This window comes from Strigops habroptila, chromosome 2 (assembly GCF_004027225.2).
Source record: "Strigops habroptila isolate Jane chromosome 2, bStrHab1.2.pri, whole genome shotgun sequence".
NCBI lineage: Eukaryota > Metazoa > Chordata > Aves > Psittaciformes > Psittacidae > Strigops > Strigops habroptila.
Window position 1 is genome coordinate 104,912,562 of NC_044278.2, and position 15,299 is coordinate 104,927,860.

Genomic DNA, 15,299 nt, shown 5'->3' on the forward strand with positions numbered 1-15,299 from the left:
CAACATGGCTTCACTAAGGGGAAATCCTGCCTGACCAATTTGGTGGCCTTCTATGATGGAGCCACGGAACTGATGGACAGGGGCAGAGCAGTTGATGTCATCTACCTGGACTTGTGCAAAGCATTCGACACTGTCCCACATGACATCCTTGTCTCTAAATTGGAGAGACATCAATTTGATAGACGGACCACTCGGTGGATAAAAAACTGGCTCGATGGCCGCACGCAAAGAGTTGTGGTAAATGGCTCGATGTCCAGTTGGAAACCTGTAACGAGTGGTGTCCCTCAGGGATCGGTGTTGGGACCGGTCCTGTTCAACATCTTTGTCGGTGACATGGACAGTGGGATTGAGTGCGCCCTCAGCAAGTTTGCCGATGACACCAAGCTGTGTGGTTCGGTTGATACGCTGGAGGGAAGGGATGCCATCCAGAGGGACCTTGACACGCTTGTGAGGTGGGCTGATGCCAACCTTATGAAGTTTAACCAAGCCAAGTGCAAGGTCCTACACCTGGGTCGGGGCAACCCCAGGCACTGCTACAGGCTGGGCAGAGAAGAGATTCAGAGCAGCCCTGCAGAAAAGGACTTGGGGGTGGTGGTTGACGAGAAGCTTAACATGAGCCGGCAGTGTACGCTTGCAGCCCAGAAAGCCAACCGTATCCTGGGCTGCATCAAAAGAAGCGTGACCAGCAGGTCGAAGGAGGTGATCCTGCCCCTCTACTCTGCTCTTGTGAGACCCCACTTGGAGTACTGTGTACAGTTCTGGTGTCCTCAACATAAAAAGGACATGGAGCTGTTGGAGCGAGTCCAGAGGAGGGCCACGAAGATGATAAGAGGGCTGGAGCACCTCCCATATGAAGACAGGCTGAGAAAGTTGGGGCTGTTCAGCCTGGAGAAGAGAAGGCTGCGTGGAGACCTCATAGCAGCCTTCCAGTATCTGAAGGGGGTCTACAAGGATGCTGGGGAGGGACTCTTCCTTAGGGACTGTAGTGGTAGGACAAGGGGTAATGGGTTCAAACTTAAACAGAGGAAGTTTAGATTAGATATAAGGAAGAAGTTCTTTACAGTGAGGGTGGTGAAGCACTGGAATGGGTTGCCCAGGGAGGTTGTGGATGCTCCATCCCTGGCGGTGTTCAAGGCCAGGCTGGACAGAGCCTTGAGCCACATGGTTTAGGGCAAGGTGTCCCTGTCCATGGCAGGGGGGTTGGAACTAGATGATCTTAAGGTCCTTTCCAACCCTTACAATTCTATGATTCTATGATTCTATATGCGTTCTCAGGTTGAGAAATCTTTAATGTGATCATGGAATTGTGATTAAACAGAAAAAGAGAGATCTGGCAAAGAACATCCTTTTAGAAGGTTATGTATAGTCGCATGCTTGATGCCCCTGGTAATGTACACCTTCAACAGCAATGGGAAAAATTGTTCATTTTTTCAGTCCAAGATTCCTCTTGGAGAAGCCATTAGTTTTGTCAGAGAAGCTGAGTATGGCAGGAAGGTGGCAGTGCAAGGATAATTAGAGGCAGTGGACACAGGAGCCCAGTGTAGTGAAGGCTGCTGCAAGCTGAATCAGATATTAGTGGGAATTTTAATGTAAAGTCTATTTATGCATTTAGATTTGCCTCCTCCATTATCTTTACTGAATGAATATCTCTGTTCTATTTCTGTTTTGACAGACGTAATACAATGTTTCCTCTGATGCTTAATAAGATCAGAATTCTTTCGAAAATCTGAATAGAAAATTAAAGCCAAATGTCTTTCTGAGGTTTGTTTCATCAGATTATTTGAATTCAGGGGAGAAAGGTTCATTCCTGAGGAAATAAGACAATTCTAGAAAAGAGTAACTTAACTTTTTGAGAGAGACTATTGATTTTCTTTGCCTAGATTTTTTTTTTTTTCTGCCAGCCTTTTTTCTTTAGCATGTGAGGAGTTTGAAGGCACAGGGTCAAGGGATGACTTATATTTGCTTCTCTTACTCGTTCTCCAAAGTTCACCCCTTAGAGTGGAGGAGGTGTTCTAGTTGATGCAGGAAACTTTCTTTTCTACTAGTAGGGAAGGCTGATGGACATCATGTCATTAATTTGTTATTAAACATGCTGTTAGCAACATTATTTTTTTTCCAAATTGCAAATTAACCAAACCATTTTGGCCGCTGCTATAAAGCACAATTAACATCTGTTTTTAAGCTTTTCTGTGATTTCTCATTACTTTAGTTCTTTCCAGTCTTTTAGGGGAGTTCTCACACTTTTCACAAGCCCACTCCTCTTCCCATTACCACCTTATCTTTTGAATAAAGACAGTGTTTCAAGTTAGTTTTATGTAATATTCTGGTATTCTGAGAAACTAACCCAAGCTATTAATCTTTTCATGTGGCAAAAATAGGATAAAACTTTCTCAGCTTGAAACACAGGAGCATTCTGTTATCACTTTACATACCCTAGGAGCCCCTGCTGTAGGAAAGCTTCCCAAACATCTGTTAATTGCTATGTGACAGATGTTAATGATGTATAAACAAGTCAGAGTCAGCAGGGGCTGTTACTGGTTTGCTCAGAGCTTCTGTATGTGCTAATAACAGAATGAGCTAATCTTAGAAGTAGAAAGAAACTCCTGGCTAATTTAAGGGTAAAAGCGAGAATGACGTGGGCCGTCAGCTGAAGAAAAGCAAGTCAGACACTGAAAGGAACTCCGATTAAACATTAGAAGGAGAAAGAAAGAAAAGCTAGAGATTGCAATAATGCTTGAACCTGGAGAGTTATGGAAATAATGAAGTAGGGCTGTGCAGGATCAGTAAATGCCCAAAGCAATAGGCAGACTTCTGTAGGAAAATTCCCAAACATGGTCATTAGAATGTGCTTATCTTCTCACGGTGGCAATTGGAAAAAGTAATGTCATCACAGGGGTCATCTGCATTAAAATGGCCTTCCTAAAATTTTCACGTAAGATTGCACTTCAGAGCCTTATAAAGGGAAAAGGTTCCTTCTGGAAATTCTGACATGACAGGATCAGCTTAATTCAGCTCTGAATAGCAATTCCCTTTATCACTAGTCATCCTGTAATCTCCAGGAATCTGAAATATTTGAAGTGCTACAGTACTGCACCTATGCCAAAAGTCTCTTCCCCTAAAATAGCACTTTTTTTTTTTTTTCTTTTTCTTATGCTGATTCACTGATCACTAATGGGAATTAGTTGCAATTACTACAATTCTGCTGGGGAAAAAAGTGATGCATTAAGTTCTTCTAGAATAGACATCCAGTAATTCAGTTCATCCTTTTACTAAAACTAATTTCAAAATGGGTATGTTTATTTGGTGTTTATTTACCCTTTTCTTTCAATGGATGATGTCAGGAGAGTTTGAGAGGATGAGGAATAGATGGGTAATATCACCAATTTCAAAAATACAAAGATCTTGAGTAAAATCCAGACTAGAATGTTAGCAAGCAAATCAAAACCAACCTTGTGTGCTTTCTTTTGTTTAGATTCGTCATGTCTTTTAGAAGTTCCACTTATCCACATTCAACACAGGTGGTAATTAATTTACTAAAGCATTTCCAAATTTCTAGTAGAGTGATTTTATCCCTTTTTGTCCTCTTGCATAGAATATTTGTTGTTTCCTCAAGGAAAGACTGCTGCAAAGCAAAGATGAATGGGAGCTACAGCTGTTACTCGCCCAGGACACCCCACGCAGTAACCAAACACCATCTAGTGGGTGTTCATCCTTTCGTTCCTAGGCAGAATTTATCTTGGTTAAAATCTACAAATTAACTGTTCTGTAAACTCAGTAGCAATGCCCTCAGACATCTAATCACTGTAAATTGCATATTCATGATTGGGGCTTATGTTCTGGAAGATAAGCATAATAAGGTTCTGAATTTTTGTGGCATTTACCATGCTCTGGACAGCAAGACAAAAGGCCTTGAACACAGTGCTCTTATTAATGAAATTACCAACATATAATTGTTTCTTCTCAGTCAAATTCAAAATTTGCTTTTAAATCAGCACTTAGTGCTCTCATGTCTTGACAAATAAGGCGGAAATGCCTTGACTGCCTTCATAGGTAGTCAGGGAGAATTGGAGCCAGGATAGTCTTCAACTGCATAAGAACATTGTTACCTCTGGTATAAGCAAGGGGGAAAAATCCAAAACTCCATATAAAACCTACCAAAATACTTGTATTTGGTCTTTGTGTAAGTTACAAAAGCACCTAAACTGATATTTTCCTATTGCAAAGTTGGTCAGGTGACTATTAAATTAAAAAGATGTGCTATATTCATAGTCCTTCTAGAAACAAATGTCTGCAAGCATATTTTTCAACACCCAACTGGACACAGTATTGGGCAACCTCCCTGACTGACCCTGCTTTCAGCTTTTTCCAGTTGTCACCATGAGAATTACCATGATGATCTCCAGAGCTCTCTTCCAATTTCAGCTATTCTGTGAATGAGGCAATTTCCCATAACCACAGGGAGCTGCACTTCATGTATCTTCCCACAAGCTTCTCTGAAACTCTCGAGACCATCTTCCGCAGTCACTAAAAAGGTGCTGTTTGTGCTATATTCCCTAGAATTGTTACCACTGGGAAGGAAGTAAGAACAACAAGATGTTGGAAAGGCTATCTTTGGAGGATGTAAGGCAGCCCTAGAGGAGGTATTTGATAGAAAGACAAGGCACTAGGAGAATGGCGGGGGGTTGGAACTAGATGATCTTAAGGTCTTTTCCAACCCTAACCATTCTATGATATTATGGATAGAATAGGAGCAATAACCATCAGCACCATCATTAGAATAGTGCACCAATAGAAACTGGGCATCCTGCTGATGAAATTGCTAGGTTTCACAGATGTCCTTCTGCAGTGCATCAGTCATCTCTTCGTTTTGTTTTGGGTTTTTTTTTTTCCTTCCTCCCCCCCTCCCCCCGCCAAGGTCTTTCTAAGGATTACTGGGATATGATGAACTTACATTTACCGAAGTAGTATTTCTAGCAAAATTCCATTGTACCATTCCAATCAGCTGTCACCTCTTGGATCACTTTGTTTACAATATTTCTAAGAACTTTTACTGCCTGTTGCTGTACTGGAAGTAAATTCATCTTTAAAAGAAAAAATACTGTTTTAACAAAAAAGAAAGCATTAATGATGATGTAAATAATGTTGATATGTGATAGGATGAAACAGGGGAAAGAGTGATCTACTAACTAAACTGGAACTAAATAGCTTTTTATATTTACAGGAGTCTTGAGAACCCACTCAATTTATGTGAAATGTCAGTGCTCCTGGTTGCTTACCCACTGCAGTAATTTGAATTGGCTTGATGCAGTAATGTGTCAGCTATTTACTGCTTGGACACAAGCACTATAAGTGCCCTACATCTGAACAGAATTATGGTAGCAGCACTACATTTTTCAGGCTGATACCATGAGTAACTTCAATTTCTTCACTAAATATTTCCAGTTTAAATTTTGAAAAGTTACTTCTTTTTTTTTTTCCTGTTCTACTAGTTATAAGCAATATGAACAGTACCCTGAAGTTTGTATGTGAATGAGCAAGTTTAAGAAAAAGCAAACTATTTCATAAACAAAGTAGCTGAATTAATGTCATTATTGTCTTTTGAACTTCAATCATAGAATAGTTTAGGTTGGAAAAGACCTTTAAGATCATTGAGTGCAACCATAAATCTAACACTGCCAAGTCCACCACTAAACCATGTCCCTAAGCACCATGTCTGTATATCTTTTCAATACCTTCAGGGATGGTGACTCACCCACTTTCCTGGGCAGCCTGTTCCAGTGCTGATAACCCTCTTATTTTTCCTAATATCCGGTTTAAGCCTCCCCTAGTGCAACTTGAGGCCATTTCCCAAACTGCAGTTTAGTATTAATACTATCTTTTGAATGTGCGAACATGTATTTGAGTGCGCATGAACTGATGAGATAATGTATGAGAAAAAGTCTATGGGGAGCAATAGGACAAAGTAGATGACTCTCATGGTCGTTTCTGGGCTCATTATCTCTAATTCTTGCATGTTAGAGTGTTCCTTACATATCTCAGTGCAATAACAAAACCATACAGTTACTTCATATAATTTGACACAGTGGTATGATTTGCAGATTCTGCTTAAGGGATAAATTGCATCAAAGCAAGAAGTTGAAAAAGGTAACCCTCTATGACACATGCCATCTCTTTCCTTATTCCAGGGTTAGTAAGGTAGCTTTATGCTGATAGATTCCCACACAAAGGATGAATTCTTCACCTGGCACCTCAGTTATTTTGTCAGCAAGTGAGTCCAATTTGTAATAATTAACAGTCTTTAATACTCTTGTGCCTAGTCTTTAACTGTATTATTAGTAGTATTTTACTTCTTTTAAGATGCATATGAAAAGTAGCAGTTCGTCATGGTAGGGAAGATTTCAGATATGTAAAGGAAGTGGCTGAATGAAACTATAGGAATAGTTGCTACAGTGGTGATGGTGGCTATATTGAGCACATAAGCCTAAATCACATCTTGCACAGTGAGATAAGAATCAATTTCTGATGCTGTTAAGGTGCTGACCTTTTCTTCCTTCGTTTTGATTGTGGCACAAATAATTTGCACATATTTTCATTTTGAATCCAGATTAATCTCTGCTTACAATTAAGATGCAATTTGCTCAAGTTGTGCATTCAGTTAGATTTTTAACTGTGTAATTTCATTGTTGTTGTTCTTATCCTACTTTATTTGTTGTTCTACTTTTTGTTATGCTTATCTTCTCTGGCTGTAAAGTAGATTACAGAGCCTTTAGGATCATGACTTCTAACACTGTCTAGTAGGGGAACAGAATTAAACCTTTAGTGCTAGGAGCTATCATAATAGTTTATCTTCATGTCTTGTTAGTACCTTAATCTAGCATGTGCTCCGACGCTATAGCATTTAAAAAACTAATCTTTCTTAGCACTAGGAGATGACAACGTAAAGCATAGTGATGCTAAGGAAATAATCTGTTCTTTATTTCAGAGTAGGATTAAAGTTCATTAATTGAGTCTTCTTGAAGAGTTAGTCTATCTCACACTGTCAGTCTTGAGACTGACTGCCATCTCAAGCCTAAAACTAAGACTTTTTTCTTGAGTTGAGGCTCTTCCTGCCTACTGTCTGTGGAAGGTCCACGGCTTTGTGCAGATTCAGGAGACGCCATCCATCTCAAAAGTCTGAACTACATAATGTTCTCTGTAGCTTGGCAAGAGTCATTCTCCACCTTTCTGGTCTCAAAACATGTATTATGGATACAGCTTATTCCAGGTAATCTTAATTGTCCTTTATAGTACTTTATTGCTCCAATTATGTAGCCACTCTGCCTCTTGAACTATAGTACACTTTGCCCATGTATCTGACAAAGTTCTTGATAAAACAGCAATACGTGCCCTCAGCGCTGTTAACATTGGGCTGATAGATAGAGGTTGGAAAAAACAGATTACAGATATAACAAATACAAAAGGCAATCATCGTGTGAGTTACCTGGCTGCGTGCAGAAGGATTCAGCTACTCAATTTAGATATATAAAAGATTAATGTCAGGTCAGAGCAAGTGATTGTAGCATCTCTTGAAAGTTAATAGAAGGAAAAAGGTAAGTCCAAGGCCTGTATGAGACACCTATCTCAATCTGGAATAAATTGCTCTTTTGCTATGTTTGTTTCTCTCCCTTGACTGTGAAGGGAGCCTGGGATCATTAGTCAGGATGAGGTTTGTAAACAGAGATAATGTCTTTTATTAGACCAGCTGCTGTAAGTTGGAAAAAATTAGACAAGCTTTTGGGCATATGAGCTCTTCTTCAGATCTGAAATAGGAGCAGCAGATTTCAAAGTTAGTTATAAACCCTTTTCTGCGTATGTTCTTACACCATCATAGTTACAGCAATGCACCATAGAGATCACTAACACGGATTTAGGCATCTAATTTTTAGACATCTAAATGAAGCCAGAGGAACCAAGCATGAGCTGCTTATTTGGAAGTTTGAGGATTTGCGTTTCACATGACACATTTTTACTCTGGATGCTCCCTCCAGTCCTGAGCTCAGGACCAGCCCAGGAGGTCGGCAGCCTCTCCTGCTGAGGAGATGCTCATCTGCAAATACACTCTCTGCTTGGCTTCTTGCTGCCTATTAGACTTTTCTGATGTTTTAAAAAGAAATTACTTCCTGTGTGGTATGTGTCATTGCAGTGCATTTCTTGTGGTAAGCTTGTAAGTTTGAACCTATTCTCAGCTTTTCCTATCTGCAGTTTGGATATGTTATTAGAAAGAGAGCAGATCTGGAAGCAAGTCACTTTCCCTGGATGGTACTTAAGAAAAAGTTGTTCCCCTGCCATCCCTTCACCCCCCCCCCCCCCCCCCCAATGCTCCAGCTACAATCCAGTCCCAGTGAGGACTGAGCTGCTCATGTGCTCTGCAGTGAGCACCACAATATATGCTTTTACATTGATGACTTTTGTTATTTTGGAACTCCTGGCACCACTAGCGACTTGGTGCCACAGTCTCACACAGTTTTGGAAACTAGCTTATCTTAATTTTTCAGTCTGTTTCAGTTTCCTAAAAGAGTCTGTCATCCTTTTATGCTTTTTCCCTGCATCAGCATCCACCCTTTTTACCTAGGGCTGCCTTACTCACAGAGAAACCTTCTGGTATTAACTGGCTCTGATGCAACTGCTCCTCTGAAATGGAGATCTGCCAGTGCTGGCTTCGACCCAGCACTGTATATTTCTCATTTCCTCAGAGGAACGATTGTTCTAAATAAAGAAGGACAGATGCAAAGCTTGTTTTGTAAAGTATATCAGAAGCTTCTATTATTGCAAATTGCCTTTTCCACTGAGCATACTTGGATTTTAATTCAGGTTGTTCAATTCACTAATTCATGTGATTGAAATGACTTTTATCAATTATCTTTCAATGGAGCAATGCATTAGTTCAGTAAAAGCTTTCTAGCTGAAGTGGATTTTTAATTCATTTAAATGGCACACTCATTTATTATTCAGATTTTAGTTTGCCAGAAGTTATCATAGCAATCTGACCACTTGGTTTGTCATGCTTTCAAAAAGATTTTTTTTTCTTTTTTTTTTTTGCTATCCTTGATTTATCTCCAGTATCACCAATGTTTCAAACCTTACAGAACTAATTACTGGCTTGAATTTTTGCCTTTTACGTTATTGGTTTCATTAGCAGTAAGTACTTCATAAATGCATAGAAGAGCTTTAAAGAGCTGAGAATGTAAATAAGGCAGGTAAACAAAGGACACCTTGTTGGGATATGGTACTTGTCCAGTATCATTAAAAATATCTGAGAGAAAGCTAGGAATGAAATACAACCTATTAAATTTCAATGTCTTCTGTTTTAGGCTAATTTAAACAAAATTTTAACAGGCTCTCACCAAGGAAATCAATATACATGATTCTTAGCTAACCCAGCTCGGTGGCACACAGGGCAGGATTCTGAGAGTTCAGCTTGTGTAAAAGCCGGCAGCCAACTAAGACGGAGAAATACAAATTCTTGCGCACAGTGGTTTGGGTTTTTAAAATGCCCTGATCCTCACATTATGACTGTGGTGAGATCATATCCAGCATAAAAGGTTTGTTTCGCACATCATTTTGTGGAATCAGAATTTGTTTGAATTGTGACATACTTAGTGGTATTCTCGTCTTAATTTTTTATGAAAAAATTTGGTTTCCTAGTACCCCAGTAGGACTTCAAACAGCAAAGGTAGCAATGACTGCCATCTAAAATTAAAAAAAAAAAAAAAAAAGGGAGGACTCTTTTTCTTTTTTTTTTTTTTTCTTGTTTATCACTGTGTGTATCTGCAACGGAGCTAGAAAAAGATCCGGGTCAAACCATCTCAGTGACTTTGCTAATAAAAGGGTCAGGAGTTTGTTGTCCTCCTAGGATAAGATACCTATTTTACACTGTTCTCATTTGAACTTAAGACTGTGAAAAATGATTGATTTAGAAATTAATTTTAATTTTCATATTACAAAAATAGAGCAACTTGCAGACATAAAATTATGTTTTCTTGCAGATTGTAGTAACTCCTCTACTTTTGCTTTGGCATTTGATCATTGTTTTTGTAATGGTTGATCATAGTGATTTTGTTCGTTCTTTGGCTCTAAACGTCCTTTGTCAGATCTAAGCCTTTCCTTAGCTGTACAGGTGTAAATGGGTGTTACTGAGTGCAAGTGGGTACTTGTTTAATTCAGCCCCTTCCTAATGTTAATCCTAACATTGATGTCAGGTTCATTCTACATCTTAGTGTAAAAACCTGATAGACGATGGAAACACTTCTATTGTAAGAAACGTATGTGACAAAATACCCACGTTTGCCAAGGGCAAATGAAGACGGACGTAGCTGCTCTTGGCAGTGTTTTTTTAGTTACAGTTGTCAGCTAACTTTCTTGGCTAACAGCACAGAATTTGTGGACTTCTAAGTAGACTCGGTATTCATTCAACTTAAAAAGCTAAGATGGCTTTTTGTCCGTGAAAGGTGTGTCTGTACCTCACTGTTGTTTCATGGATCCGATACAGATGGTGAAAATCAGATGACAGCATGTGTAAAATACGTAGAGACCCTTAAAAATACTCGCTGTCCTTCAAGGCAGAATTCCATCACAGTCTTGACAGGTCTGGAGGAAAATAAAAAAGTTGGTTTTCTTCTCATTCATTCAAATTCAAAACAATAAAAATTGGAAGTTCCTTTTCGATACCAAAGTAAGACTGTTACTACTACAGAGTTCTCTAATATGTCATTAATTTTACCTATTAGTAAGAATCTGTCAAGATAAGAGAATAAAACTATAGAAAAGTGCATCATACAGATCTTACTAGATGAAATAGTTCCTAATAATTATAAGCATTGCCTGTATTCCTCAGAGAGACTTAGATCCTGATATATTTGTAGTGACAGCACCAAATTTAATTGATAGGAAGGAAGGAAGAGGCTTTTTCTTTTTCAGTGTCTGAACTAGGTAAGATAACTGCTTATACCTTTGCAGTGCGTTTTCTGTGAGAGGACTTAACCTTCTTTTGCTGATTATTGTAGACAAGGCCTTAAAAGACCTGGTTCCTCAGAGGACTGCACATTTGATATGGTAGTGTGCAATATTGACTTTCCTTGTTGGTGTTTAAAAGGATCTCATTATTAGGAAGTGAATAATTGGGAATAAATGGAAAGAATAAGCACCAAAAGCTAAATTATTATTCAGGGAATATTATGAGTGCTACAATAAAAGTAGCTAATGTGTCCAAGTGAAAGCTGAGATTTAAGTCTTCACAGATGATTTTATATGGTGACAGTTTCAATATAATATAACTGGATTTAATTCTTAGAAAATGTCAAAGAATTACTGGAGGAAACTCATTCTCCAGTTTAAAATATTACCTTATTATAACATTTTATTCTAATACCTTACACAAATGGCAATACGAAAAATAACACTAGTGTCCCAAATGTCAGTCCTCTTAAAATAAATTCCTGACCTGCAGGTACACATGCTTGCTGACATCTGTATGCCATTTTAATTTGACTAGGTTATTAAATCTTTCGATTTTTAAGCCCATTTGAGAAGAGCACCATTAAAAGGCTTCACATTTATTACTCTGCTGTATTTACTATTTAGAAAAGAGAAATATCTTTGTTTCTCTCTCAATCTGTCTGTTTCCCTCCTGTCCTTTTTCCTTTTTTTATTGTAGCAGCTGCCCCTTATGTAGTCAGCTGTGGCAGGGACCGACTCTCACCCACCTTGTTCTGCCCCTCACCACATCCTGGGGTGATGTGACTGTCCTGCTACTCTTCTGCTACTCAGCAAAGGCTTCCTTTCCTCCACGAGTCCTTTCACCCATGCCTAGTCAAAGGTAGCATGAGCACCTCTGTGTTCTTGTTACTGTCTTTTCAGCTCTGAAAGAAGTCAGCTGGCATGTCAATATCTTAAATGTCATCTCAAGGGTGTCCACAGCTAAATGCAAGAGAACAGATACTGATGGCTGCCACAGCCATGTGTATGAGCTCTAGGCAGTTGCAGTTGTAACTGCTGGCTGATGAAAAGAAGGTCCTGAGTACCTGAAGTTTTTTAGAGTTGCTTTGCTGAATACAAAATGAAGAAAAGAAATATGGACTTAACTGTAGAGCCTCACAAATTTGGCCAACTAGTGTCTCGACTGTAGCTCCCAGTGATTTCTCCTTACGTTGCATCAGTTATTCATGCCTCTACTGTTCCAGCTCGCAGAGTACAGCTTGTCTCCCTTCATTGACCTCATGGATGCTGATAAAAGGCTACTGCCTGCTCTGCTGCTGCAGTAGTGGGTACTGTCCCAGATGTGATGCTCTTGGGGCCACGGGAAAGTGGAATGAGTGGAGCTGCTGTTAACCGAATGAGGGTGTATGGCTGGCTTCAATACAGAGTGGTTTTCCCTTTTTTATTTCAGTGTTTTTATCAGGCTTACAGCCTGACTCATTCCCTCCTATAAAGCTTCTCACTACATGGATCTCCCAGATCTGAAAGAGCTGCTGTAGCTCAATTCCACATTGAAATACGGTGTACAGAGATAGCAACATTTCAGAGCTGAGATCTGAACCACTTAGTTAGCTAAATAGCCATTTATTAAAATGCTCTGCAGCCCTGAACAGTGTTAAACTGGTGTTACATTGCACTGCTCAGGACTCAGTCTTGCAGGACGTCATGATTTTTGCTTGTTTTCCCAAACCATTATTAGTCTGACTTCCTTTATCTCAATTGAGGCAAAGTAGAGTATTTCATACATCCTTTGAGCTACAAGGTATCTATCTATGTAGCTTTATATATATATGGGTGAAAATATGCATACATGCACTACACAAAAATGTATTCATCCACAGTAACAGGTGGTGCTGGTAACACCTGTTGCTGGGGTCACTCAACACTCCAGTATTAAAACCCTAATTTTAGTTGCTTATAACTTTTGTCAAACTCAAACATTTGGGTTGAAATGTAATGTGCCAGGTGTCTGCCTTAGGCTGATTTGGGGGGTGGGGGGTGGGGAGAGGAATTTATCATCAAAACTGTTATTCCCAGTTCAGGGAGCAGAAGCCAGGGCACTGGTTTGCCTGTGCTGGAAAAGGAACTATTGCTGGTTGAGATGTTTCAGAAGCTTCCCTTGTCTGAAGCCAGACGTTGCCAGTGGAGACCACCTGCAGCTGGGCATGTCTTTTGCCAGCATTATGGAAATTTGCTGTTTTACTGAGAAAGCACCTCTGTCTGGCGAAATTATGGGCCTGTGAAAATGCTTGGTAAAAGTTTGTTGATAGCTGCCCACCAGCTCCGTCATGTCTGTTTCCAAACAGCAGTGCTGCACTGGTGACCCTTCGGATGCAAGATGCCCATGAAGTGGCAGAGTAAGCCTTGAAGTCTGAGCATGGAGCAGAGGAGCGTGCTGCATGCAGGGCACCAGTCCTCAGAGCAAATGCAAAGCAGCTCAGATTGTGCTTGCACAGTGTGACTAAATAGAAGGGAATGGTTGGCTGGAATCCAGAGGAACCAGTGATTAAGGAAGGGAGAGTGAAGGACACAGGGTTTTAAGAACTGTATGAGCAGAAATGCTGAGGAGAAAGACTGGTGTGCTAGGGTAGACAAACTGCAAAGGGATGGAGCCTCCTGCCAGTCCATGAACGCAGGATTTCTGAGGTCCCTGCCTGACCAGCTGAAGCGTTCCACTGATAATACATTTACAGTTCTTCAAATGGGTGATTTAGAGAGGAATACAACCTGTGCTGCTGCCAGTGGCTCCCCTATTTGAGTGTGTAAACTTGAACCTACTAATAAACACTTAGGAGTCTGCATGGTTTCATCTGGTGCTGTTTCACTAGGTGGAGTTGTTCAATTTGCTTCTGCTTAATAGAAGCATCAACATTTTCATTCTTTTTTCTCTTTTTTTTTAGTTGGTTTTTGCATACTCAACCTGCACTTGAAGGATTATTACATGTGCATGCAAATCCCTTTGTAAATGCTACAGTTGTTTCCTACTGTATATCCTTGCTTTGGAATCTGTACTACATTTGTAGATCACAGTACGCAAAATCACGCTAGGAAGTCAGTCATAGATACCAGTGGGCTGTGGTTTCTTTTAGGTTGCAAGAACACTTGAACAGACTGCTCATATTTTTAAATGTTGTCCTTTTTTGATCATTGTGGGAATTAGAAACAAACTGCCTGTTGCAAAATAATCTGTTTCATATTACTTAGCATTTTCCCATAAAAATCTGAAGAAATGCCACAGAACCTGATCAAAGTTTAATGTCAGTTTGTTATTGAATGATGATGATTTTTTTTTTATAGGTAAAGCCTCAGCCAAGAAACTGACAAAAAAGGTAAGCAAAATGTTCCTTTCCTTCTTCAAAAGAACTTGCATTCTTTCTGTTACTCAACTGAATAGACTTCTCTTTGAAAACTGGCTTTATATTTTCTTGTTTGTGTCTCTAAAGGAGGTAGATGCTGCACTGCTATGTGTTACCAAAGCTAAACCAGGACCGACCTTTTTTAGAGAGCTTGGTGATAAAGGTAATGAGCATTTTTCATAGTGAAAAATACATCTTGCTTTTTATCTCATTATATGGTATGAATTGAATGTATTTTTAAAGAACGTTTCAGAGATTTGACTTCATTCCCGTCTAGCCAGTAGCTGCCTACTTGGCAAAACTCTCAGTTACGCAAGAGAGACTAAAGAGGCAGGGCTGGGAATTGAAAGCCTTCTGAGGTGCTGGAAGTCGTGACAGAAATCAGAAAGCCTACTTAGAGAAAAGAGCTAAAGGGATGACTTCAGCATAAAATGGACTTTTAAGACTTGTTACTAAGCTGCTGTTTTGCTATATTAACTTAAATACATGGAAACTAAGACTAAAAATGAAATTTGTATCTGATTATATAAAGTGGTATCCCTGTATCCAAGCAACCTGGTCTAGTGGAAGGTGTCCCTCCCTATGGCAGGGTGTCAGAACTAGATGATCTTTAAGGTCCCTTCCGACCCAAACCATTCTGTGATTTTGCGTCTTCAACAGCTCGATGGCCCTTCACAACACTGATGTGCTTCGGTTTCTTTTCACCCAGCATTTCCACCTTGTATCGGGCTACATAAAGAGAAAACTCTGAGAGCTGGGATATTGTTTGTTTAACAACAGGGAGTTAAAGAACACCAAATAAACACCTCATTAGCATAAATTAATTGCAGGGAAAAAGACAAACAAGAGGGTCAAGGAAACCAATTAAATGAGTAATTAACCATTTCACCAGTAACAAAGACTGAAATCCCCAAACTAATGAGAAAGACC

At 39.6% G+C, this 15,299-nt stretch overlaps 1 protein-coding gene across 1 annotated transcript in view; it reads left to right on the forward strand.

Moving 5' to 3' along the window:
• MICU2 (mitochondrial calcium uptake 2) overlaps positions 1 to 15,299 on the forward strand; it is a 147,278-nt gene that overhangs the window by 94,430 nt on the left and 37,549 nt on the right. The window contains exons 3-4 of the mRNA XM_030477887.1: positions 14,311 to 14,342; positions 14,457 to 14,532. Of these exons, the coding sequence (XP_030333747.1) occupies positions 14,311 to 14,342; positions 14,457 to 14,532 (108 nt within the window). The remainder of the gene's footprint in view (positions 1 to 14,310; positions 14,343 to 14,456; positions 14,533 to 15,299) is intronic.